The 19759-nt window shown below is 55.0% G+C and overlaps 3 protein-coding genes across 3 annotated transcripts; 2 read left to right on the plus strand and 1 right to left on the minus strand.

Annotated features, from left to right (window-relative positions):
- Positions 1-3824: 3824 nt before the first annotated feature.
- DCS_07793 (uncharacterized protein) lies at positions 3825-12105 on the plus strand (the record flags this gene model as incomplete). Its single annotated transcript, XM_040805077.1, has 9 exons — positions 3825-4536; positions 4588-4756; positions 4811-7502; positions 7553-8512; positions 8566-8675; positions 8865-9562; positions 9610-9661; positions 9720-11950; positions 12005-12105. The coding sequence occupies 9 exons, from the start codon at positions 3825-3827 to the stop codon at positions 12103-12105; spliced, it is 7725 nt and encodes a 2574-aa protein (XP_040655181.1).
- Positions 12106-13491: 1386 nt separating this feature from the next.
- On the minus strand, positions 13492-14784 carry DCS_07794 (uncharacterized protein; the record flags this gene model as incomplete). Its single annotated transcript, XM_040805078.1, has 1 exon — positions 13492-14784. The coding sequence occupies one exon, from the start codon at positions 14782-14784 to the stop codon at positions 13492-13494; it is 1293 nt and encodes a 430-aa protein (XP_040655182.1).
- Positions 14785-15106: 322 nt separating this feature from the next.
- Positions 15107-18409, plus strand: DCS_07795 (stress activated MAP kinase interacting protein Sin1; the record flags this gene model as incomplete). Its single annotated transcript, XM_040805079.1, has 5 exons — positions 15107-15140; positions 15214-15283; positions 15348-15368; positions 15425-18224; positions 18290-18409. 5 exons carry the CDS (start codon positions 15107-15109, stop codon positions 18407-18409), a joined length of 3045 nt encoding a protein of 1014 aa, XP_040655183.1.
- Positions 18410-19759: the final 1350 nt, after the last annotated feature.

Genomic DNA, 19759 nt, shown 5'->3' on the forward strand with positions numbered 1-19759 from the left:
GGCTGGAGATGTGTATCATACCCGACACTCGAAACAAGCAGAGCACACATCCTCGCACTACCATAGCTCTTTGATTAGCTTGTTAGACGGTCATTTGGCGATGTTCGACAACTTTTTACGATATCGAACTACATGGAAGCTCTCTCCCTCGCATTCGTATCCATTGATCCAATTCCCCACACCAACGTCGACGCCGTGCAGTGTATTGAGCCATTCACGTCACCTTGGCCCTCTTGGCTCCGACCGTGGTCTCCACCGATTTTATTTGCGTTGCTCGATATCTGGTGCCGTGGTCGTCTTGTTGCCATGATACGTCCACCGGCACCACTGACTTCTGGACAGCAGCCCACAAAGCCTGAGAGCCTGGGGCATCGCGCGCCACGGCGACGGACGATACTCGGGCAATTCCCAATGCCGAGCTCAGTCTATCCGAGCACGGCCTTGAAAAGCCAACCAGCCGAGTGCTTTCGCTGATTGGCATGTCTCGGGACGCAATATGGATCAACTTGGGGAAGTGACAGTTGAAGGCTGGCGATTGGTTTCCCCGTGCGACAAATACCATTGCATACGGCTCACGGTCCGAATTCCCTGAAACCGCCATGGATTCTTGGCCATGACGTGATAGCTTTTCCAGCCGTTTAGATATTGAATTGAATCCGACGTCCACCTTAGCGCACAACTCTGGCATGGGCGGGACTGAACACTGGGCTGCGTCGTTGCTTTTGCCGCCTTGGGAACCCCTAGCCATCTTCGCAGCTCTTTTGCCCCTTGAAGGCCTTATATGAGCTCGTCGGTGTTGGCCTATTGGACTTAACAGACTGGACAGGCCCGTGTCAGCATCTCGCTTGCCTGGAGCTCATGAAGAACGCCTAGCACGCGATGCTTACTCGCATAGTAGTTCTAAGATGACATCCTGATCATTTGAACTTATCTCCGGCCTTGGATCTATCAGTTATCTCTGTCTCGTGCAGGTTCAGGAAGGTGGTTCTACCATGAAACAGCCGAGAAGGGCGTGTCGAGATGATGAACAAGCCTCTTTCGTCCGGCTAACTGGGATGGCTTCGACATTCTCACATGATTCCTGCACTGTTCACACAAGCGCGGAAGATGGTCTGACGATTTTTGTACGGGTTTATTGCTGATGAATCGAGGGGAATAGATCAGGCTGCTGTCACGCGAGTGAATGTGGCGACTGTCAAAGGGGACCCAGAAAGTTCAAACATTGCCTGCTAGTTCCAAACGGAAAGCTTTGTTGTTTAATTGTGGAGCCCCATTCCGGCGTCGGCGCTCAAGCCCCAAGTATACTGTAATCATGCATGTACGGAACGAAGTCTTGTACAGCATATGCACGTGCCTATAACACTACTACGGTTGTATCGTTTGAGCGTTCGGGGTAATCTGTATGCGTGCTTCTATATTTCCTGGCAAGAACCATGCAATTATTACTATCAGTACTCACAACTACGAGACGTGCATGTACAAGCAGTTGAGCACAAGTCTTGTAAGTACTAGGTACGTACTTTACAAGTGCACCGTAGGTGTTGATGAATCTCATGTAGCATGTACCTACAGTACTGTGAGTGTACCAGCACTTGAGTAAATATACGGGGTATTATTTGCGTCGGTCAGAGTACTACCCAACACTGGTGTTAGGTATTTACTACTTGTACGCAACATGCATGCCGTACTTGTAAGAACGGAACGGAAGTACAATAGGCACCTACAGTATACCTGTACACCAACACTAACAGTGTTTGTGCTGGCGACAAGTACATAAAAGCATTGACCAAGGTGTACGTGCTAAGTACGTACGTTAGGTATATACACGCAAGTACTGTCCAGTGTCACTCCGTACTTGCAACTACAACGCAGTGGTCCGTACTCCGTACAAGTACTCCGTCCTCCATTGGTGTACATGTTTTCCTGATACTCTTTTATCTACATACGACTTGTATACTTACGTGTACTTACACCTATGTGCTACATATGTATACCTTCTTAACATGTATACTGCACTGTGCCCGTACTTTCTCAGTGCCGTTACATTACTTTGCTAGGTATATCCTAGTTTGTGATTGTATCTACAGTACGAGCAATGTTTGCACGCATGCAAGTAGTTGTACTTCCAAGTAAGTGGTGACTAGTGACGTAGCATTGTGGATTGTTAGATCGAGGCGAACTTGGAATCCACAGTGCCACGAGGCTACAAGCAGACGCACTCAAGCGATGGCACGCTGATTGAGTAACTGTGACTGTGAGTGACAGTAACTCTACGCGTGCATTTGTCTAGACTCCTCATCCCGGATACGAGATCTCATCGAACTTGGATCTCAACCTCGCGAGCATTGACGAGCCATCTTGCCGCAAAAGTCGAACAGTTTCTGTTTGCCTGCAACCCGTGCCGCAGCACAGTAATACTACTGTACAGTACGTGAATACGTCCGTCCCTACGGAGTCCAAGGGTTAATTAGTATCCAGTACTGAGTAATCCGTATGCAGGTACTTTATCGCCAAGTACGTATGTACTTAATTGAGTACCTTAGGTAGGTGCCAACCTAGTACTAATTTAGCAACCACCTGTACTTAGGCTGTGAGGCATCCCGGTTGGTACCTCCCACTTGCAGTACAACAGGTACTTTCCAGCTAACACAAATAGCGGAAGTATTACTCCGTACACCTTAGTAAAGTTAGTACGGAATACTCCGTACTCTGTATCAACACATCGTACAGTCTTCAGTGAAATTACACGCACATTCTGCACCAAGTCCTAACAGTACTTACAACGTACAGTAGAAGCACGTATTCCCCATACAGGTATACAAGTAGCAACAAAGTACTTGTGTGCAATCGCCTCTTGTGCCCTGTCTTTGGTACTTTGTGTCGCAGTCAAATCGTTGGATGTTGGGCAACTGGCATCCATTTCATTCACTTCGTTACACAAATACCTACGAATAGTACTCTGTACCTAGCGACCAATATGGTACCGTGGTATTAAATTTGATTCTTTGCTGGGAACCTGCATCAGCCACCGACATTTCCTCACCTCCTACCACTCACTCGCCGGGTGACCTTGGGGTGTCAGCAAGCAACAAGCCGACAGAGCATCGCCGTCAAAACGTCGTCATCACACACCGTCACCCAACGCCAGAGAGTGCACCCTTACGAATAGGTCAAACGCTGTCAAGTCAGTCAAACCCGTTCCTTCAACTTCCTCCGCCGCTGCCAAGCGCATACATTTCGTCTGGTCGCATCTCGGCTATGCTTGATCATCGCATCGCTCGCAAATACCTGTCTGCACAGAAGCCCCAAGTCACTGCAGAGCTGCACGAAAGCGCTTGGGGCATCCTGTGTCACCATTGCCACTTCCACCTACCCTCCCCCACTAAGTGTACCTTTCGCCCCCCCCCCCCCCCCTTCTCCCGCTACCCATGCCTGCTTGTACAAACTCCTGCCGACCCCTCGCTACTCCGTACCATACTCGTTCGTACCTGCTACTACACCGTACAAGTACATTTATTCCCGTCACGGTTCCACCCAAGCCCAAGCTTCAATCGCGTCCCCTCTGGCCAATCTGTGATCTTCACACGTCACGGAGTCATCCTGAACCTGCCCCGTTTGGCTTGAATCCCACTCCGATTCATCAAATCTTTCTCTCCTTGCTTATTTTGTTTCTCTTTGGATCCCGGCCGCCGTCGCCTGATGCCGAATTTGCTTAGCAACACACATGTTAATTTTGCCCAGCTGCCGCCAGGACGGCTTTCAAGGCGCAGTGACGTCTTGGGACCTTCACGTCTCGTCCTCCCAACGTCTCAACCCCAACTCAGATGGCTCCAGCCTCGGCGTCACCTTCACCGCCCGCACATCAGGAAGAAGCCGCCTCTGCTGATGCCCCCTCGACCCGGCCGAATCCATTCGACGACAGCGAGCTTTCCTCCCGAAAGCGCCGTCGCACCTCTGTTTCTGGATCACCAACAACATCGCTCGACACCGCCAATACCGTTCATGAAGTCTCGAGTTCGGCCACCCTCGACCTCGGCGACCAGCAAGAGCCTGCTGGCGCCATGGTGCTCAGCGGCAAGCTCGAATCGCCCCTCACGCCGGAGCGGACGGCTCGCGACCAAGGTTCGCCGACGGAGCCTCCGTCGAGCAGGGTGACCATCAACCTTCGCAAACGGGACGACTCCGTATCGCCTGTCCCTTCACCGGTCCATGGCATTCCAAATCCAGCGATGCACAGTCCTTGTCGCCCTGCCATGGCCCGAGAGGCACCGGTGGACGACTATGAGAGTTCTTCGGCAAGTGCGGGATCGACTTCGCCCTCAGGCAGCCCCCCGGTTGAGCTCATCGCCATCACAGAGGATGATCAAGCCTACGACGACGGAGACGCGGAAATGGAGTGCTCATCTGCAGGCCTTGCCGCTGACCTCCTGGGTGATGATTTACTGCTCAATGATCCCATGGTTCAATTCCCTTACGTCGAGCCTGATGAGGCCATCTGCGACACACTGCAACGCCTAGTTCATTATCTTTCAAGTAGTGAGTCGACTGCGGTTGGAATATTGATGCCTCGAATGCTGACGAGACTAGAAGACACCGTCATTGACGTCAACATTATCCGCGATGTGATAGATTGGCTGAACGACTACTTGAGGTTCGCCGAGTGCTCCCATACCCACACCGTTCTAGAATCTCGACGCACCTATGCCAATTTTTGGCTTTCCTTTCCCGATGCACTGGCTGCTGTTGCATCTAGGCGGTGAGTGTGCTTATCGACCATGGAGGGCCCGCCTGTCTCGCTAACCCGGCCCAGATGGGAACTGTTCAAGCAGCCTGCAAGCAAGAGTACCGTCTTGGATCTCTACTCCGCCAGCGCAGCATTGACAGGACGCTTCGTCATACTCGACACAATTATCCTCCGTGACTTCCAGTCAGACTCGGGTTCAGCGCCGAATCTCCTCGCGCCAGCGTTTCTGCAGCAACTCCATAGCTCCATCATGCCTCTCGGCTTCCATCCACTTGCAGTCCATGACGGCACGCAACAAGAGCTGGAGGCTTGCATGGTTCTCAAGCTGCAAGCCTGCCCTGGGGGCAGCGTCGACTGCCTGTCCGAGTATGCCGCCGCCTTGGTTCGCCTCATTCCGGAATCCCCAAAGCTGGCCGAGACTCTTTCGCCTCTGAGCCAAATACTGATGGACATCGTACGAGAATCGATGCATGCTATTCGATCTGAAACGCGCACTTCAATAGAGACAAGACGACGTCTGGAGGTCGGCTACAAAATTTGGCAGGCCATCGCAGCCTCGCTGGCGACAACAATCGACAAACACGTTGCAAGCTTGAACCACGACTGCACTTCGACAGAAATTCAAGCTCTAGCAGAAACGCTGAAGCTGTTTTGCCACAGCGGCTATGAGCAGGCGGAAGAGCTCGTCAACGACCACCGAAAGCAGTATCCAGCTGTCGCAGCAAAGCACACGTCCGAGGCCATTTCCTGGCAATGGAAGATTGACTCCCTGTGCAAGCTTATCCGCTCTAGCCAGATGCACCTCCGCATGACCGCCGTCACCACGATGTGCACCCATCTCGTCGGTATGTGGAAACGGCTTGGTGAAGGTGGAGACGAGCACAGTTCACAACTCCTCGACCACCTGGCAGGCTACCTGCTTGATACTGGTCTAATCGACTACATTCTCGGTGCTGGATGCCACCCGGAGATCATATTTGAATGCGCTAATATCGTTGGCTTTCTCGTTGTCACCAAGACCTACAAAACGGAACACACCGACAAGGTGTGGAATGGCCTCACCTCCAGTCAAGACCCCCGCGTTGTCGATGCCCTGACGCGGATGATGACCACCATCTCGAGCTTGTTCGCCTATTCCGACCTACTGTACCTGTGCAAGAAGTTCGAGTCCTTGGCCTTGGAGAACTTCTCGCCCTCCATGCGGGTGCTTCTGGATAATGTTTTGAGCGAGATGATCAGCAGGTCGCAGAGCAGCCAGTCGATGCTCAGCTTCCACCCGTACCGACTGTGCCTACGGTTGCTGAGGGAGTCATCTGCGTTCGCCCCTGGTCCGCAGATTGCAGATCCTGAGATGCAACGCCTAGTGATGCAAAAGTTTAAGGAGATGCTCGCCTACGGCCCGGATCAGGAGGGGCGCCACGAGCTGTATTCGAGCTGCATTGTCGACATAAGCTCTAGATCGACCACAACCCTGGGAAGTTTGTGGTGCCTTTCCATGGCCATTCGGAATGCAACTGTCGGTCAGATGCAGGTTCTCATCGAACAGCATAACATCGCGAAGTTAATCGTCGAAGAGTTGGAGCATGCATGCTCAACTGCGCGAGAGGTTGGCTCGTTTCCCGTCCTCTCCGGGGCGATTAACCAACCGAGGAGAGATTTCGTGACGAACCTCATTCAACTCCAGCCGGAAGCTATCAGCGACGAGCTGGGCGTCAAACTTTGGAATATCCTCGTCGGCCCGGAGTCATCGTGCCTCGACGATAGAAGAGCAGGTTGGGTTATCATGCTGGGCGTGTTGACAAAGGAGGGGTGTCAAAATCCGTTTCTTCAAACCTGCTTCTCCAAGTACTTGCCAAATCTTCCGCCATCATATTTCTGCGGCGGCATGCTTGAGTTTATCAAGATCAAGCTCGGCGCTCTGGTGAACCCTCAGGCAACCGACAGCGGCACCGACTTTGCGCTGGACGACGAAGCAGTCATCGCCAGCAGCGGTGTTGAACAGCTATGGAGGATCATCCTCGACGCCGATGATTCGATGCTTGTCGGTCAGGCCGTCTACAGCCTCGCCGTCGGGGTCTATCTGGAGAGCGTCGTAATTTTGGAGTATCCAATACACCGGACGAGGCAAGTCCACTTGGCACTGGTAGCGCGTTGCCTGCGGCAGATGAAAGATGCGGCATCCAATTTGAAGCGATCCAGCGACGACGCCATGAGCGGTGATGACGACTCCATGGTGATGATACTTTCCGACGCAGAGGTCAGCGCCCTGGTGCGCATCTTCACCCGTTCCTTGCAGCTGCTTCGGTACTTTTTGGAAAATTATCAGTCGAAGCCAAGGTTTGCGGTCGCCGACCTGCGGTCTTTCATGACGAAGTCACCCGAGGAAGTGGAAGGAGACTCTGCGGGGCTCAAGTATCAATCTTTCGACGGCGATGATCAGACAGACATAATACCTTTGAAAATCGGCAAGCAGAATACGGTATCATCTCTCCTCGCGAGTCTCAAGGAGGAGACTGGTTTCGAGAATTATCGAGTGTACTATCGCGGCCGCCAATTGCTGCCATCCGAGCAGGACATCTGCAAGTCCCTAGAGGAACTAGACGTTCAGGACGGCTTCATACTGGTGAAGCGGGAGGAAAATTATGCCGCCTCACCGGTTCGGATAAAACCAGGCTCGCTGCCGCTCGAGATTGAGATTCTGGCTCACTTCCCGGAGCTGTGGGACTACCTCAGCATGGAGGACAAGATAGCGGGGGAGGTATGGGAAGGCAACTTTCTGGTTTGGGTTGATGCTGATGATGTTTGCAGATCTACGACTTCGTCGTCAAGCTGCCTGCAGATGGCTATGTCATGTCGCTCTTCGACACCACCAACACGTCGTATAAAGATCTTTTTCTCCCAGGGCAGCCATTCAAGTCCTTGTACGCCGTCCATGCCTTGGTCGAATACATTGAGTGTGCTCGTCGAGGCCTGGCCGATGCGAACACCCCCTACACGTCTGAGGATCGTGATGGGTCGGTTGCGTATGACCAAGCTTTGCAGAAGTCTCTGCAACTTGTTGTGCAGGCCTTGACAGACTCAACTATATTTGATGGCGTCCCACCGCAACTAAAGATGCGTGTTGCGAGCGCTCTGATGCAAACCTTTGTCAAGTTGATTCAGGGTATCTGCCGCTCACTGACGCAATACCTCCACCCTGCTAACATTATCACAGCAAGGAGCATCTCCAAGCCGACTGTCGCCGTCAACGAAATTGATGTACCTGCACCTGAGCGACTTGTCGAGTTTCTCTCAGACGCCGTTGCCTGTGAAGGTGACTCAGGCCTGCCACTAATCACGAGCACGTGCAGCGCAATCTTATTCCTCAGTCAGATGCAGCAGCAGTTTTGGGTAAAAATCTCGGGTGACTCCATCTTCCGGGCACTTATCGAGACCCTTTTGCTCTTTGACTCGAGGAAAATCGTCAGGATGGCTGCTGTGGATCTCATTGCGAGCTGCGCAGAGAGGGAAGTACAGAAACTACAGATCCAGGATGCCAAAGGGACGGTGCCCGAGGGTGCCGGGCTTGAAGGCATTGCCCTGTATCTTTGGCTGGTCGTGTCAGAACTTCCCCCAGAGGCCGCACAGCACCCGACGCAGTGTGATGAGCTATTCGGACTCCTGAAAAAAATGTTGTTTCTGCTATCTGAGAAGCTTCCCGGCCGGGTAGACGTGAATAGGCTGGCAGGTGAGGCAAGCAGGTTGTTGCTGGAGCATGAATCAACCGAGGTAAGGCAAGGCCATGCCAAACGAATTGGGGGGGGTGCTAAAACGGAACATAGGATATCAGCCAGCAGGACCCGTTGGACGCTGTTGCTAGTGGCCTCGTTTCCGTTCTGCATTCGTGCATGTTGATATGCGCCGAGTTGCCCAGCTCCGGGGCACTGCCAGAGTATGTGCACGAGCTGCTGGAACCCTTGACAACGAATTTTGCTAATAGCATTAGGAACATTGCCCAAAAACTGCTATGGCGGCACCTTTTTCCACGAAGGCTCGACCAAGCTGAATATTCAGTCCCCCGTATCATGTTAAACACGGAGAGTCGAGCGAAGCTTTATGAAGTTATAATAGGTATAATTAGGCAGGATCGTCACCAATTAGGCCAGGTCTTGCAGCTCCTCAACCACCTTGTCCCTTACTACGCGGACGACAACGGTAGGCGCCTCTCAAACGACCGACACTACTCCTTTGCTGACAAGCAAACACTAGACGACCCTTATCTCTTTGAGCTTCCTTTTCAGTTTGAACGCTCCAAGGCCTTGCGATCCGCTTCCGGCTACGTCGGATTGCGAAACCTCTCCAATACCTGCTACCTTAACTCCCTCATGACACAACTGTTCATGAATCCCGCGTTCCGTTGCTTTATTCTAGGGGTACCGACTAGAGACCCGACGAACTCTCAGCACCTCCTTTTTCACACCCAGAAGATTTTTGCCTTTATGCAGCAGAGCTATCGTCGCCACGTAGATCCGATGGCGTTTGCTTGCTCCATCAAAACATACGAGGATACAACGATTGATATTCACAACCAAATGGACGTGGACGAGTTCTACAATCTGCTCTTCGACAGATGGGAGGGCCAGATGCCGCGGTCCGAAGATAAGAGGAAGCTCCGCTCATTTTACGGCGGAGAGCTTGTCCAACAGGTCAAGTCGAAAGAGTGTGAGCACGTTTCAGAACGACTCGAGCCGTTCTCCGCGATCCAATGCGACATCAAAGGAAAGAGCACGTTGGAGGAGAGTCTGCAAGCATATGTCGATGGTGAGATAATGGAGGGCGGTAAGTGTCGAGTACAACGCATCGCCGACATTGGCTGACGATCGTAGACAACAAATACAAATGCTCAACCTGCGACCGCCATGTTGATGCTGTCAAACGGTAGGCATACATTCCATACTCGCGCCTCATATAGCCTTTCCCGCGCTGACGAAACTAGAGCGTGCTTGAAGGACGTGCCTGACAGCGTGATCTTCCACTTGAAGCGCTTCGATTTCAATCTGCGGACGCTCCAGCGGAGCAAAATTAACGATCACTTTTCGTTTCCTCCGATGATCGATATGCATCCTTATACGATTGAACATCTGAGTCTGAGCGACTGCGGAACGGATACAACAGCAGATATGTTCGAGCTTGTCGGCGTGCTCGTGCATGCCGGCACAGCCGAGTCTGGCCATTATTATTCATACATCAGAGAGCGGCCATTGCCCGCCACCGAGAGCGGTTGGGTCGAGTTCAACGACGATGTCGTGACGATGTGGGATCCCTCGCTCATGGCGTCGGCGGCCTTCGGGGGCCCAGACAATAGCCGTTCACTACATGAGACAAACGGCGTGATATATGACAAGTCCTACAGCGCCTACATGTTGTTTTACCAACGGTCCTCGTCACTCCAGGCTGAGAGGGAGGCGATGGCTGCGCAGCAGCTGCCCGCCCCGTTGTGCGTTAACGTACCAGCCCCGCTGAGGGAACACATTGACGGTGAGAACACCCTTATTTTGAGGCGGCACTGCCTCTTCGACCCTTCCCATACGGCATTTGTCCAGGCCTGCTTTGATCTGGCCAGGTGCCCTAAGAAGGAAGGAACTGGCGGCTCTGAGCGATGTGTCGATCGAGGAGAGGTTGCTGAGCCGCAACCGTGCAGCCATGACCTGCAGAACTTGGCAATGGAGATGGCCTTGTCTCACCTCGATCAAATCGTGGGACGATCAAAAGATACACCGTCCTTCCCTGCTTTCTCTGCCATGTTGAAGGCGGCCATTGTCAACTGCAGCGAATGCGCCCTTTCGTTCTATAACTACTTCAACTGCCGTCATGCGTCGTACCGGGCACTGCTCCAGCGCAACCCAGAACACCAAGTGCGTGTTTTTGCGGGAGAGGCCCTTGTTTGGGCCACTGAAAAGATTGCCGCTGATCTCCCTCATCACTACCTCCAACAAAGCCCCGGAATGGCAGATGCAGGTTCAAGTATCGACCTAGATGACATGGACAAGGACGACAGCATCGATGCTGCTGATGAGGCGCCAAAGCATAGCGTCTTGGAGGGGGTGGTCATGCTCTTTAATCACTTATGGCACTTTTTCCAATTCCACCTCCGCTCGTGGGACGAATATTTCGGTGCGATGCTCGCATTCGCCAAGCTCGGGGATCGCGAAACCGGGTTGCTTCTGTCGGAGGATTATTTGATTAAGCTGATGCACATCATTGCGGCCGACGCATCGCTTGACTTACCGTCCAATTATGCTCGCATGCTAAACAACGTTCTGCGGCGAGTCAACACGCGGCCGCCATCCTACTCGGCCATCATCACGCTTGCCGATCACCTCATGGCCCAGTTGGAGCCGGTACTCGGCGCAGGCGTCATTGTCGACCATCCCTCGGAGCGCCTCGGCCAGGAGGCCCCCTTCCCTTGGACGTCGGAAGAAGTGCACGTTGTTCACCATGAGCCGGAGGATCAACCCACCAGCTTCCTCGTAGAGAAGCTGCTGCTCCTCGACCAAGCTTGGGACGCGACCAACGACATCGTAGGTCGGTTGGCTGCAACTGGGGACGTCATGGATCTCAAAATACTCAATACTCTGCGTCGTAATATGCAAGCCGAAGTCTCGACGCAACCCATCGGCCCATTTTTGAGAGCGGCGGGTCGATACGTGGAGTGCACGAGCTCGACAAAACATGCTGACGCTCTGATAGTGCATGCTTGTTCGCAGGCAAGAGGTCTTCAGAAAACCGAGGGGGCCGCGTTCTTGGGCTTCTTCGAGTTGGTATTGCGCTCGGAGCTGCCCAGTTCCGAGGTTGCCCGAGTAAGGCACAGCAGATGCCTGAAGCTTATTCCGGAATGGGCCCCTTGCCTCCTGGTGTCTCCGGATGCTGAAACAAGACGGCGCGCTGAACGGCTGATCGAAGAGCATGTTTTTCGGCTATCGTCTGTCGACAAGCCGATGGATGAGGTTGGTGTGACTGCTAGAACGGATTGGTTCGACCGACTAGCAAGGACTATTGGAATGAAGTGCTTGGTCTACCTTCGCGAGGAATACGTCAATCGCCGGGCCAAGATCAAACGCGACGCAGCCTTTTCTATCCTGCAAGTTGTTGGAAAGTGCTCAAGCTGTTTCGAGTCCTCCGAAGACAAGAGAGATGATGATGTCGAGTTTGCTGCCATCCGGAGTGGTAAGTGGAGTTTGCGCCTTGGAACGTCTGGCAATGCTGACGACTCTGGTGCAGAGATAATGGAACCCCTGCGGCGGCTCATGGTGGACGAAGCGGACGATGACATATCCGGTATGACTGGCTCACGATATAACCGCAAATTTCTCGGTGGCTAATAGTTGACGCAGAGTGGGACGGTTCATGCATCTCATCGGACCCGATTGAGCCCAACGGAGGAGGCATCTCTTCGTTAGGCAACGACACGCAAGATTTGGGTTGAACGAATATCCGGACAGCTTTTTGACACGATGGCAGTGACTTCATGAGCACTAGCGTTCAAGCAAGGCGTTCAGGTTTGCTTTATTTTTCAGAGGCGACAATGCGACCGGCTACGATGCTGGGAAAAGTGCACGTACTACACATCCAAAAGGCTCGGGAACGGGGCCAGCACACTTATCGCATGCATAGCAGCGGAGCATATGCACAAGGTTAACAACCCGCAAGCAAATCATGATTATAATGGTGGTGAGCAAACTTCAGTCGTGTTGGGTGCTTGGACTATTGAATGAGAGAGGGGGCCTTGGCGGCCAGGAAGAAGTGTTTCTACCAGCCGAAGTCTAGTTCGGATCATGCCGATGTAGCGGACGCAGACGCAGACGCCCAGTGAGGGTGTAATGCCAGGGCTTCTTGACATCTAGATCAGTAACGGCAGTTGCAATAGACCAACTCCCAGGCACATGTTTGCAAGCTGGCGCCAAGTGCATGCGGATGAATCATTCAGGAGAATGAGGGAGGTCGTTCACGGCGGATAGATGCAACCTTTTTGCAATATCAAGGCGCACTACGTTTGAAAGAAGAGTCGGGAATTTTCAGGGTGGTAGGGTTAACAGCCATGAGAGGGCTCACGGAAGCAAGTCGGAAGGTAGGTTTTAACGGAGCCAAAGCTCTTGTGGTAGTCAAAGGCACAATCCGTAGTCGAACGATGAGTACATCGCGTGCCGATAGTTCAGCTTGGCCTCATGAGCAGTGACTGTGTCCTCTTCCAACTTCAATCTCCAGAGGTCGCCTCCGCTCGATGGCAAATTCTCCCTCCGCCATACATATCCCTTCCACCGCATCGCTCAGTGACCCATGTTCGTTGCACTGTGCCGCTGGACGACCTCCGGGAGTCGGCCATGATCCGGCGTTGCGGCCCGCACCATAACGGAGATAATGGAGCGAAGGTGGCCACTGGGTCCTATACACGAACTCAAACCCTCGTGCGGAATACCTCCAGCGCACCAGGTTTCAGGGGGCCAGGAGCCGATGATTGTAGACAAGCACAATACATCCCCACACCTTGGTGACGGATGAATGGCCGTTTGGTGTGATGGATAGTAACAACGATAGTCCGGGGAAGGGTATTGTGGCGGCGTAGCTGCCGTTTTCCAACCAGATCCTCCGCCCTTCATCGGACAGGATGATACCTCCTGCGTGGAATGAATGATGGCTCACGACCGCAGCATACCACTAGCCTAGCAGCAACTCGAGTGGCCGGGAACTTCGCGTCCGAGGTTGAGCCGTCAACCCCAACCGTACTTGTTGGAAGCCTCCTTGCGGTTGGCCCGGCCGGCGGCAAAGCTATCCTCGAGCGCCTCACGCTGGCTGTGTACATTTTGGACGAGTTGACGCAGGCTATGCTTGCCGGCGTGTAGAGCCCGAACGGGTCTATGAATCTGCTGATCGCCAGCGGCGCGAACCTCCTCATTATGTTGATATTCCTGGTCCATGTTGAAGTTGATGACCGTCTTGGCCTCCTGGTCGACTCCACCACGGTTGCGGCCAAAGAGCTCACGACGGGCCGCCGACGACAGGTTCAGATCGCGAGCGATGCTGTCAAGAGATTCAGATGGGGGCGCCGTGGTCGGCAGAGAAGCATGATGCGGCTCGGTGGCATATGGGGCCGGCTGTTCAGCATGCGTTTGGTCCAAGAGAGCGTCCGAGGCGAACAAGGGTTCGTAGGCGCCGCCCGGCTTGGATTTATCCGATTCGGCGGGCGCTTCGGTGTGCATGGAGAAGAGTGACACCCTTTTCGGCGGTTGAACAAGGGAAGTAGTGGGCTGGCTTTCAGTTGTTGCGTTTGATGAAGTCTTCGCTGATAGATTTGCTGGCACCGCAGCGGTTGCATTCGATTTGCCCCCCCCAGACGCAAAAGTCTTTTTCTTGCTCGAATTCCTGGTCACAGACAGCGGCTTGAACATCAAGGGCTTGCCGACCAGCTTGACCTCGTCGGCTTTCTTCTGCCCCTCTGGAATCGACGGTTCTGTCTGTCGCTTTGGGGGCGGCGGGTTCGTGGACTCGAGTCCGGATGGCGACACGTCACCACGTCTAGCTCCACCGCCTTCCGATCCATCACGGCTGAAGCCTAGTTCTGTGCTGGTTTTGAGGCTCACAGCTGGTTTAGCTTGGTCGGGTTTCGTGGCATTCTTGGGCGCTGGAAGGAACGAATTGAACCCGGAGAATAAACCACTGCCGGCGGTACGCGCTCGCTTGGCCGGTGGCTCCTCGGCATGGGCATTTCTGTCGCTCGTCGCCGCCGCGGGCTGCGGAAGGTTGACGACGATTTTGCCCGGGTTGGATCGGTCGACGACTTTTCTGAATGATTTCTTGGAATCGGATAGGGCCGCCTTCTGTGCCTCTTTGGGCGCCTCAGATTCACTGCCTGAAGAGTCTGACTCGGAGTAGTCGACCAGACCCATGAGTGCGAATTTGGGCCTGAGACGAGCGCTGAGCAGGTTGCTGGTCTGAAAGAGGTGGACGATGGGAGAGGGGGATATGGATGACGAACGAGGTTTGCACAATTCCTTGATCGCCATGAAATGTACATAGTGTACTTACCAACTCTCTATTAGCGGGCAACTGTATTGTACCGTACTCCGTACTTGTACTCCACTGTAGGTAATACTGACCACCAACACTCCTGCGTGGGGACATGTGTATTTAGGTGACCGGAGAGCAGAATATAGGGCACATACAAGTAATCGTGCCACGCCCCACCTAAAGGTGTACTTGGAGTACAAATACGTGCTGGAAGTTGCAGCGACCAACAAATTACAGTTACAGTCTACGGGCAATACAGTACATCTGATTGCATGTACTTAGTGATCAGAGTACTGTAGCGGTCGGATAGAAGTGGAGATGCTGTCCCAGGCACCACTTACCGTAGTAATCCGTAAGTTAGTACTCCGTACTCCGTACTAGGTACTAGTTACGGATACTATGATATGACTAAGGTGCAAGTACAGTATGCTACAAGTACAACTACTTTCTGTGTACGGAGTACTCCGTGCTCCGTTCTCGATACTCCGGTAGTGTGTACGGAGGACTATACAACTACCTAGTACTTACTTACAGTACTTACTTACATAAGTACTTACAGTACAAACCAACACACGAACTTGTACGTACTGACTCCGTACTAGTATGTACTAGATTACTCACATACTGTACAACTAGGTGTACTTACATGTACTCCCTAAACGGGTCGGGGAAACCTACGCCATCAACTGCCGGCACGATACACATACTAATTCGCCTCCGTCATCACTTCTTCCGTCGCTCTTCGGTGGATTTGGTTCCAAATACAGCGCCTGCTCCGTGCTCATTGTCTCCTTCTCCCTTGCGCATCATCGACTTCGCCTTCCTCTTGCTCCTCAGCCTCCTCGCCACGCCTACCGACCTCCCGACCTACAAACCTACCGACCTACGAACCTACGAACCTACCGACGTAGGGACCTACTGGCCTGCTGACCTACCATCACCAGTCATCGGCCATGTAGACGGACGCTGCAGCGAAAGCTTCAGCCACTCCAAACACGCCTGCCTGCCATGTCCATCATTCAGCTGGATGAGTACGAAAGCGCTCCATGGGCTGACGGCTCCCTTCGGACAGTTCGCTAAGTTGTCTCGCAGGCTTGTGTCATATCAGCTGCGGACGGGCTACCTTAATGAAATCGCCGACGGCGTCGGTGAGCGGCTTCTCACCGTGAACGATGCATTCCTCAATTCGACGCCGTTCAAGGCCTCGGGTTGGCGGCCCAGCTCGTCGCACATCAAGCGCACCCATTCGCCCCCGATCCCGACCGCCGTCGCCTCGGAGTACTTCCAGGCACCGCGTCAGGCTGGCCTGACGCTCGACGATGGCGACGACGATGGCGGCATGCTCACGGGTGGCGGGGCGGACACCATGGGGCCCGGCATGGCGACTAAGAGGCGCAGGCGTCGGGAGCAGATGGAGGAAGACAGCAGCGATCTGAGCGACGACAGCGACGACGAGCACGAGCAGCGGGCCGCCCAGCAGATCAAGTTCGCCAAGATGCCCGTCCGACAGCGGGCCGGCTCGTCGCCCATCCAGGTGTCGTCGCTCAAGCAGCAGCCGTCGCCGCGAAGCAACCGCCGAGGGTCCCAGTCGGCGTTGGAGACGGTGCGTGAGCGGCCTCGTCGCGACACCTTCACGAGCAGCTACGTATCGTCCGAGAACGAGTTTGACCTGCCGGCCGCCCACAGGCATCGGGAGGCGGCCCGTGCCGCGGCGAAGGCGCTACGGCTTCAGGAGAAGATCAGCGAGGAACCGAGGGCCAGCATGCATCGGGCCGACACCGACGGGCCGCCCGAGGAGGACGACGATTCGGACGACGGCTCCGACGTGTCGGGAGACTACGTCGGCAGCATCGACTCCGCCTCCATCCTGGATGGCGTTGAGAACCCGATGAACGCTTCGCCGACGCAGGCCGTGATCGGCACCCTGCCGCGAAAGTTTACGAGGCAACCCACGATCCGCCGATCCAACGCGCCCGCCAAGCCGGTCATCCTCGGGGCCCTGCCGCCGCCTCGTCCGATGAGCACCCTCCGACCGCTCAGCGTCATCCAGCCGCACAGCTTGTTGACGGCGGCGCTCAGGGCGAAGCAGGACAAGCCGTCGGTGCCGTTTCAGAAATTTGCCCACTTCAGCGGCCAGGGGACGCAGGGATCCATCAACGTCCGCATCTACGCCTCCTTTTCGGACCTGCCGAGCAAGCCGTTCGAGGTTCGCATCCGACCGCGCGTGCAGGACGGCCAAGGCGCAGAGCGCATCGTCACCGTCGCCGACCTCATCGGGCTCGGCTTGTACAGGTACAACGAGGAGAAACGGGAGCCTCCGCTGGCTCCAGACAAGGTCAACATCAACTGGTGGACCCTGAGGATGGTGGAGGAGGGAGGCGAAGTGGACGATGACTTCCCGCCCTTTGAGAGGACGAAACCGCTGACGTCGTTCACGACGGTCAACAACGCCGGCGCTCGCGGCGGCGGCAGGTTACGATCCAACTCGAAGGCTTTCGACGACTTTGCCCTGGTGCCCGCGACGAAGAAGGAGTTTGACGAGAACGCGGCGCTGACGCCGCAGGAGGACGGCGGCGAGGATGACGAGGAGCCGGGCCCGGCGGCGGGGGCGGCGGTGCAGGGTGCCGGTCGGGAAGCCGATGGGAATCTCAGGATCGCGCCAGCCGCCGGCGTCTCACCGGCGCCCCCGGTGGCCGAGGCGCCGGCGAGACCGAGGCAGAACCCGATTGTGTTTACGACGTACCGGTCCAACACGCCGCTGGCGGATGCGCCGCAGGCTCCGGCGGCCGCCCCCAACACGATGCGCGGCCAGCAGAAGCTGCTCCGGGTCCACCTCCTGTCGGCCGACGTGCCGTCGGGGCAGATGGTGACGGTCGACGTCACGACGGACACGTACCTCGCCGAGGTACTGGATCTCGTCTGCCGCAAGAGGCAGCTCGACAAGGCGAACCACGTGCTCAAGCTGCCGGGCTCGGGAGCCGTCGTCATGATCGACCGGCCCGTGTCGTCGATCGGAAACGTGTCCGACCTCGAGCTCTACCGACGACGGTTCGCGACCGACGGTCCCTTGAGCATGACGGGTTCGCCGAGCGGCGCGTCGCCGAAGCCGATGCCGCTCGGCGACGGCCAGGGCGTGGCGCAGCGCAAGGGCCACAAGAAAGGCCAGGTTCAGGGGCCGCACCCGCTCGCGCGGGAGACGCCGAAGCAGGACGAGCTGGCAAACGCCAACTACAAGAAGTACACGGTCTGGCGGAAGCAGCCGATGCGCCTCGTCGGCATGAGCGAGCGGATCCTCGTCATCGACGGCGAGTACATCCACATCGTGCCGGCGTCGGGCGGCAAGGCGGTGCACGACGGAACCGGCAAGACGACGACGGTGCACTTTAGCAACGTCATCGGGTGCAAGGTGCCGCGGAAGCACCCGACGAACGTCAAGGTACGTGGCGAGAAGGCGGGCGGTTTTCGATGGACGCCAGACTGACGTCGGATTGTCGGAAACAGCTCGTCATCTACAAGGCCACGGAAAGCAAGCGATATGACTTTGAGGCCCGAGGCGCAGACGAAGCGGCCGAGATTGTGGCGGAGCTGAAGAAGGGCATCTCGCCCTATCGCGAGGTGTAAGTTGGGGTTGCGTCAGGCGTCGCAAGACTAGGCGATGCCGGAAAGAGAGACGACTACACTTGCATCTACAGACACGCAAATGTACGGATGGGTGGATGGGTAGGTGGATGGGTGGGTGGATGGATGGGTGGATGGATGGATGGGTGGATGGATGGATGGGTGGATGGGTGGATGGGTAGATGGGTGGATGGGTGGATGGGTAGATGGGTAGATGGGTGGATGGGTGGATGGGTAGATAGGTGGATGGATGGATGGATGGATGGATGTCGGTGCTGATGGGTAGATGGGTTGATGGGTAGATGGGTTGATGGGTAGATGGGTGGATGGGTGGATGGGTGGATGGGTAGATGGGTGGATGGATGGATGGATGTCGGTGCGAGGCTGTACAGGTATTATATGTATTTGTGCCAGACGAATGCAGGCCAACAAGCACCTTCCGGCGCGGTACTACCAGATTTCTGCGTACGCCTTCGTCCCAGTGACGAGCACCAAACACTAGGCAGATCGGCAGCTCATATATGTGGTAGAGTCAGAGCTGGATACCAGCAGGTTGGCTTCAGTTCCGGCCAAGCGTTGGCGCGCCATAGACCAAGAACGCGGGATCATCCACCCCCACGTTCACGCTAGACAATGTTGATCATGATTCGATGGGGATCAAGTGTAAGCATATCTGGTAGCTTCACGTGCAAGTCCATGCCCTCCTTGCAAGTTGCCAACGGCATCGTCAAGGTGTGAGCATTTGGGGCCACAGGTCGTCGTCATGAATCATTGCCAAGCCTGCTAGGGGTCGCATCTTTGTAGGAGGCGGGTGATCATTGGAGTGGCGCAGCTGTGGTTGAGCCGTGGCTCGGCCGCTATTAATAGTCGTGTTTATACCGGCTGACGTAAGGACCTGTGGCGCTCCGCTCACGAAGCATCAAGGCTTCATCGTCATTGTCTACGTCAATCTACAGTAGCATCCCAGTGGACAGCTCGATGCGGAATGCATACTCCACGCAGAGAACTGCTACTGACCCGATATACCATGGCGCACCCAGCGCCCAACCCCCCCCTCTCTGCCGACCAGGGTAGCTGGGCAAGCTGGGTACGTTCGTGACGCTTGTGCTAACCAATGCTGGGTTGACTTACTCGTGCTAGCTGGCACATCCCAGGAGTAGCGCTCATGCAAAAGCAATTTCGTGTGTGTGCGAGTGTTCCATACTCCGTACGTGCGGTGTGCACGGGGCCACCAGCCAGCACCTTGGTGATATGGCTTCGTCTTGCTGCTGAATACGAGGATGGGTTGTCGCATTACCTCAACCTTTCCATTATAAGTACATACATACGACGGCCCTCCCTAGACATCGGCTC

This window comes from Drechmeria coniospora, chromosome 03, assembly GCF_001625195.1.
Source record: "Drechmeria coniospora strain ARSEF 6962 chromosome 03, whole genome shotgun sequence".
NCBI classification, from domain to species: Eukaryota; Fungi; Ascomycota; class Sordariomycetes; order Hypocreales; family Ophiocordycipitaceae; genus Drechmeria; species Drechmeria coniospora.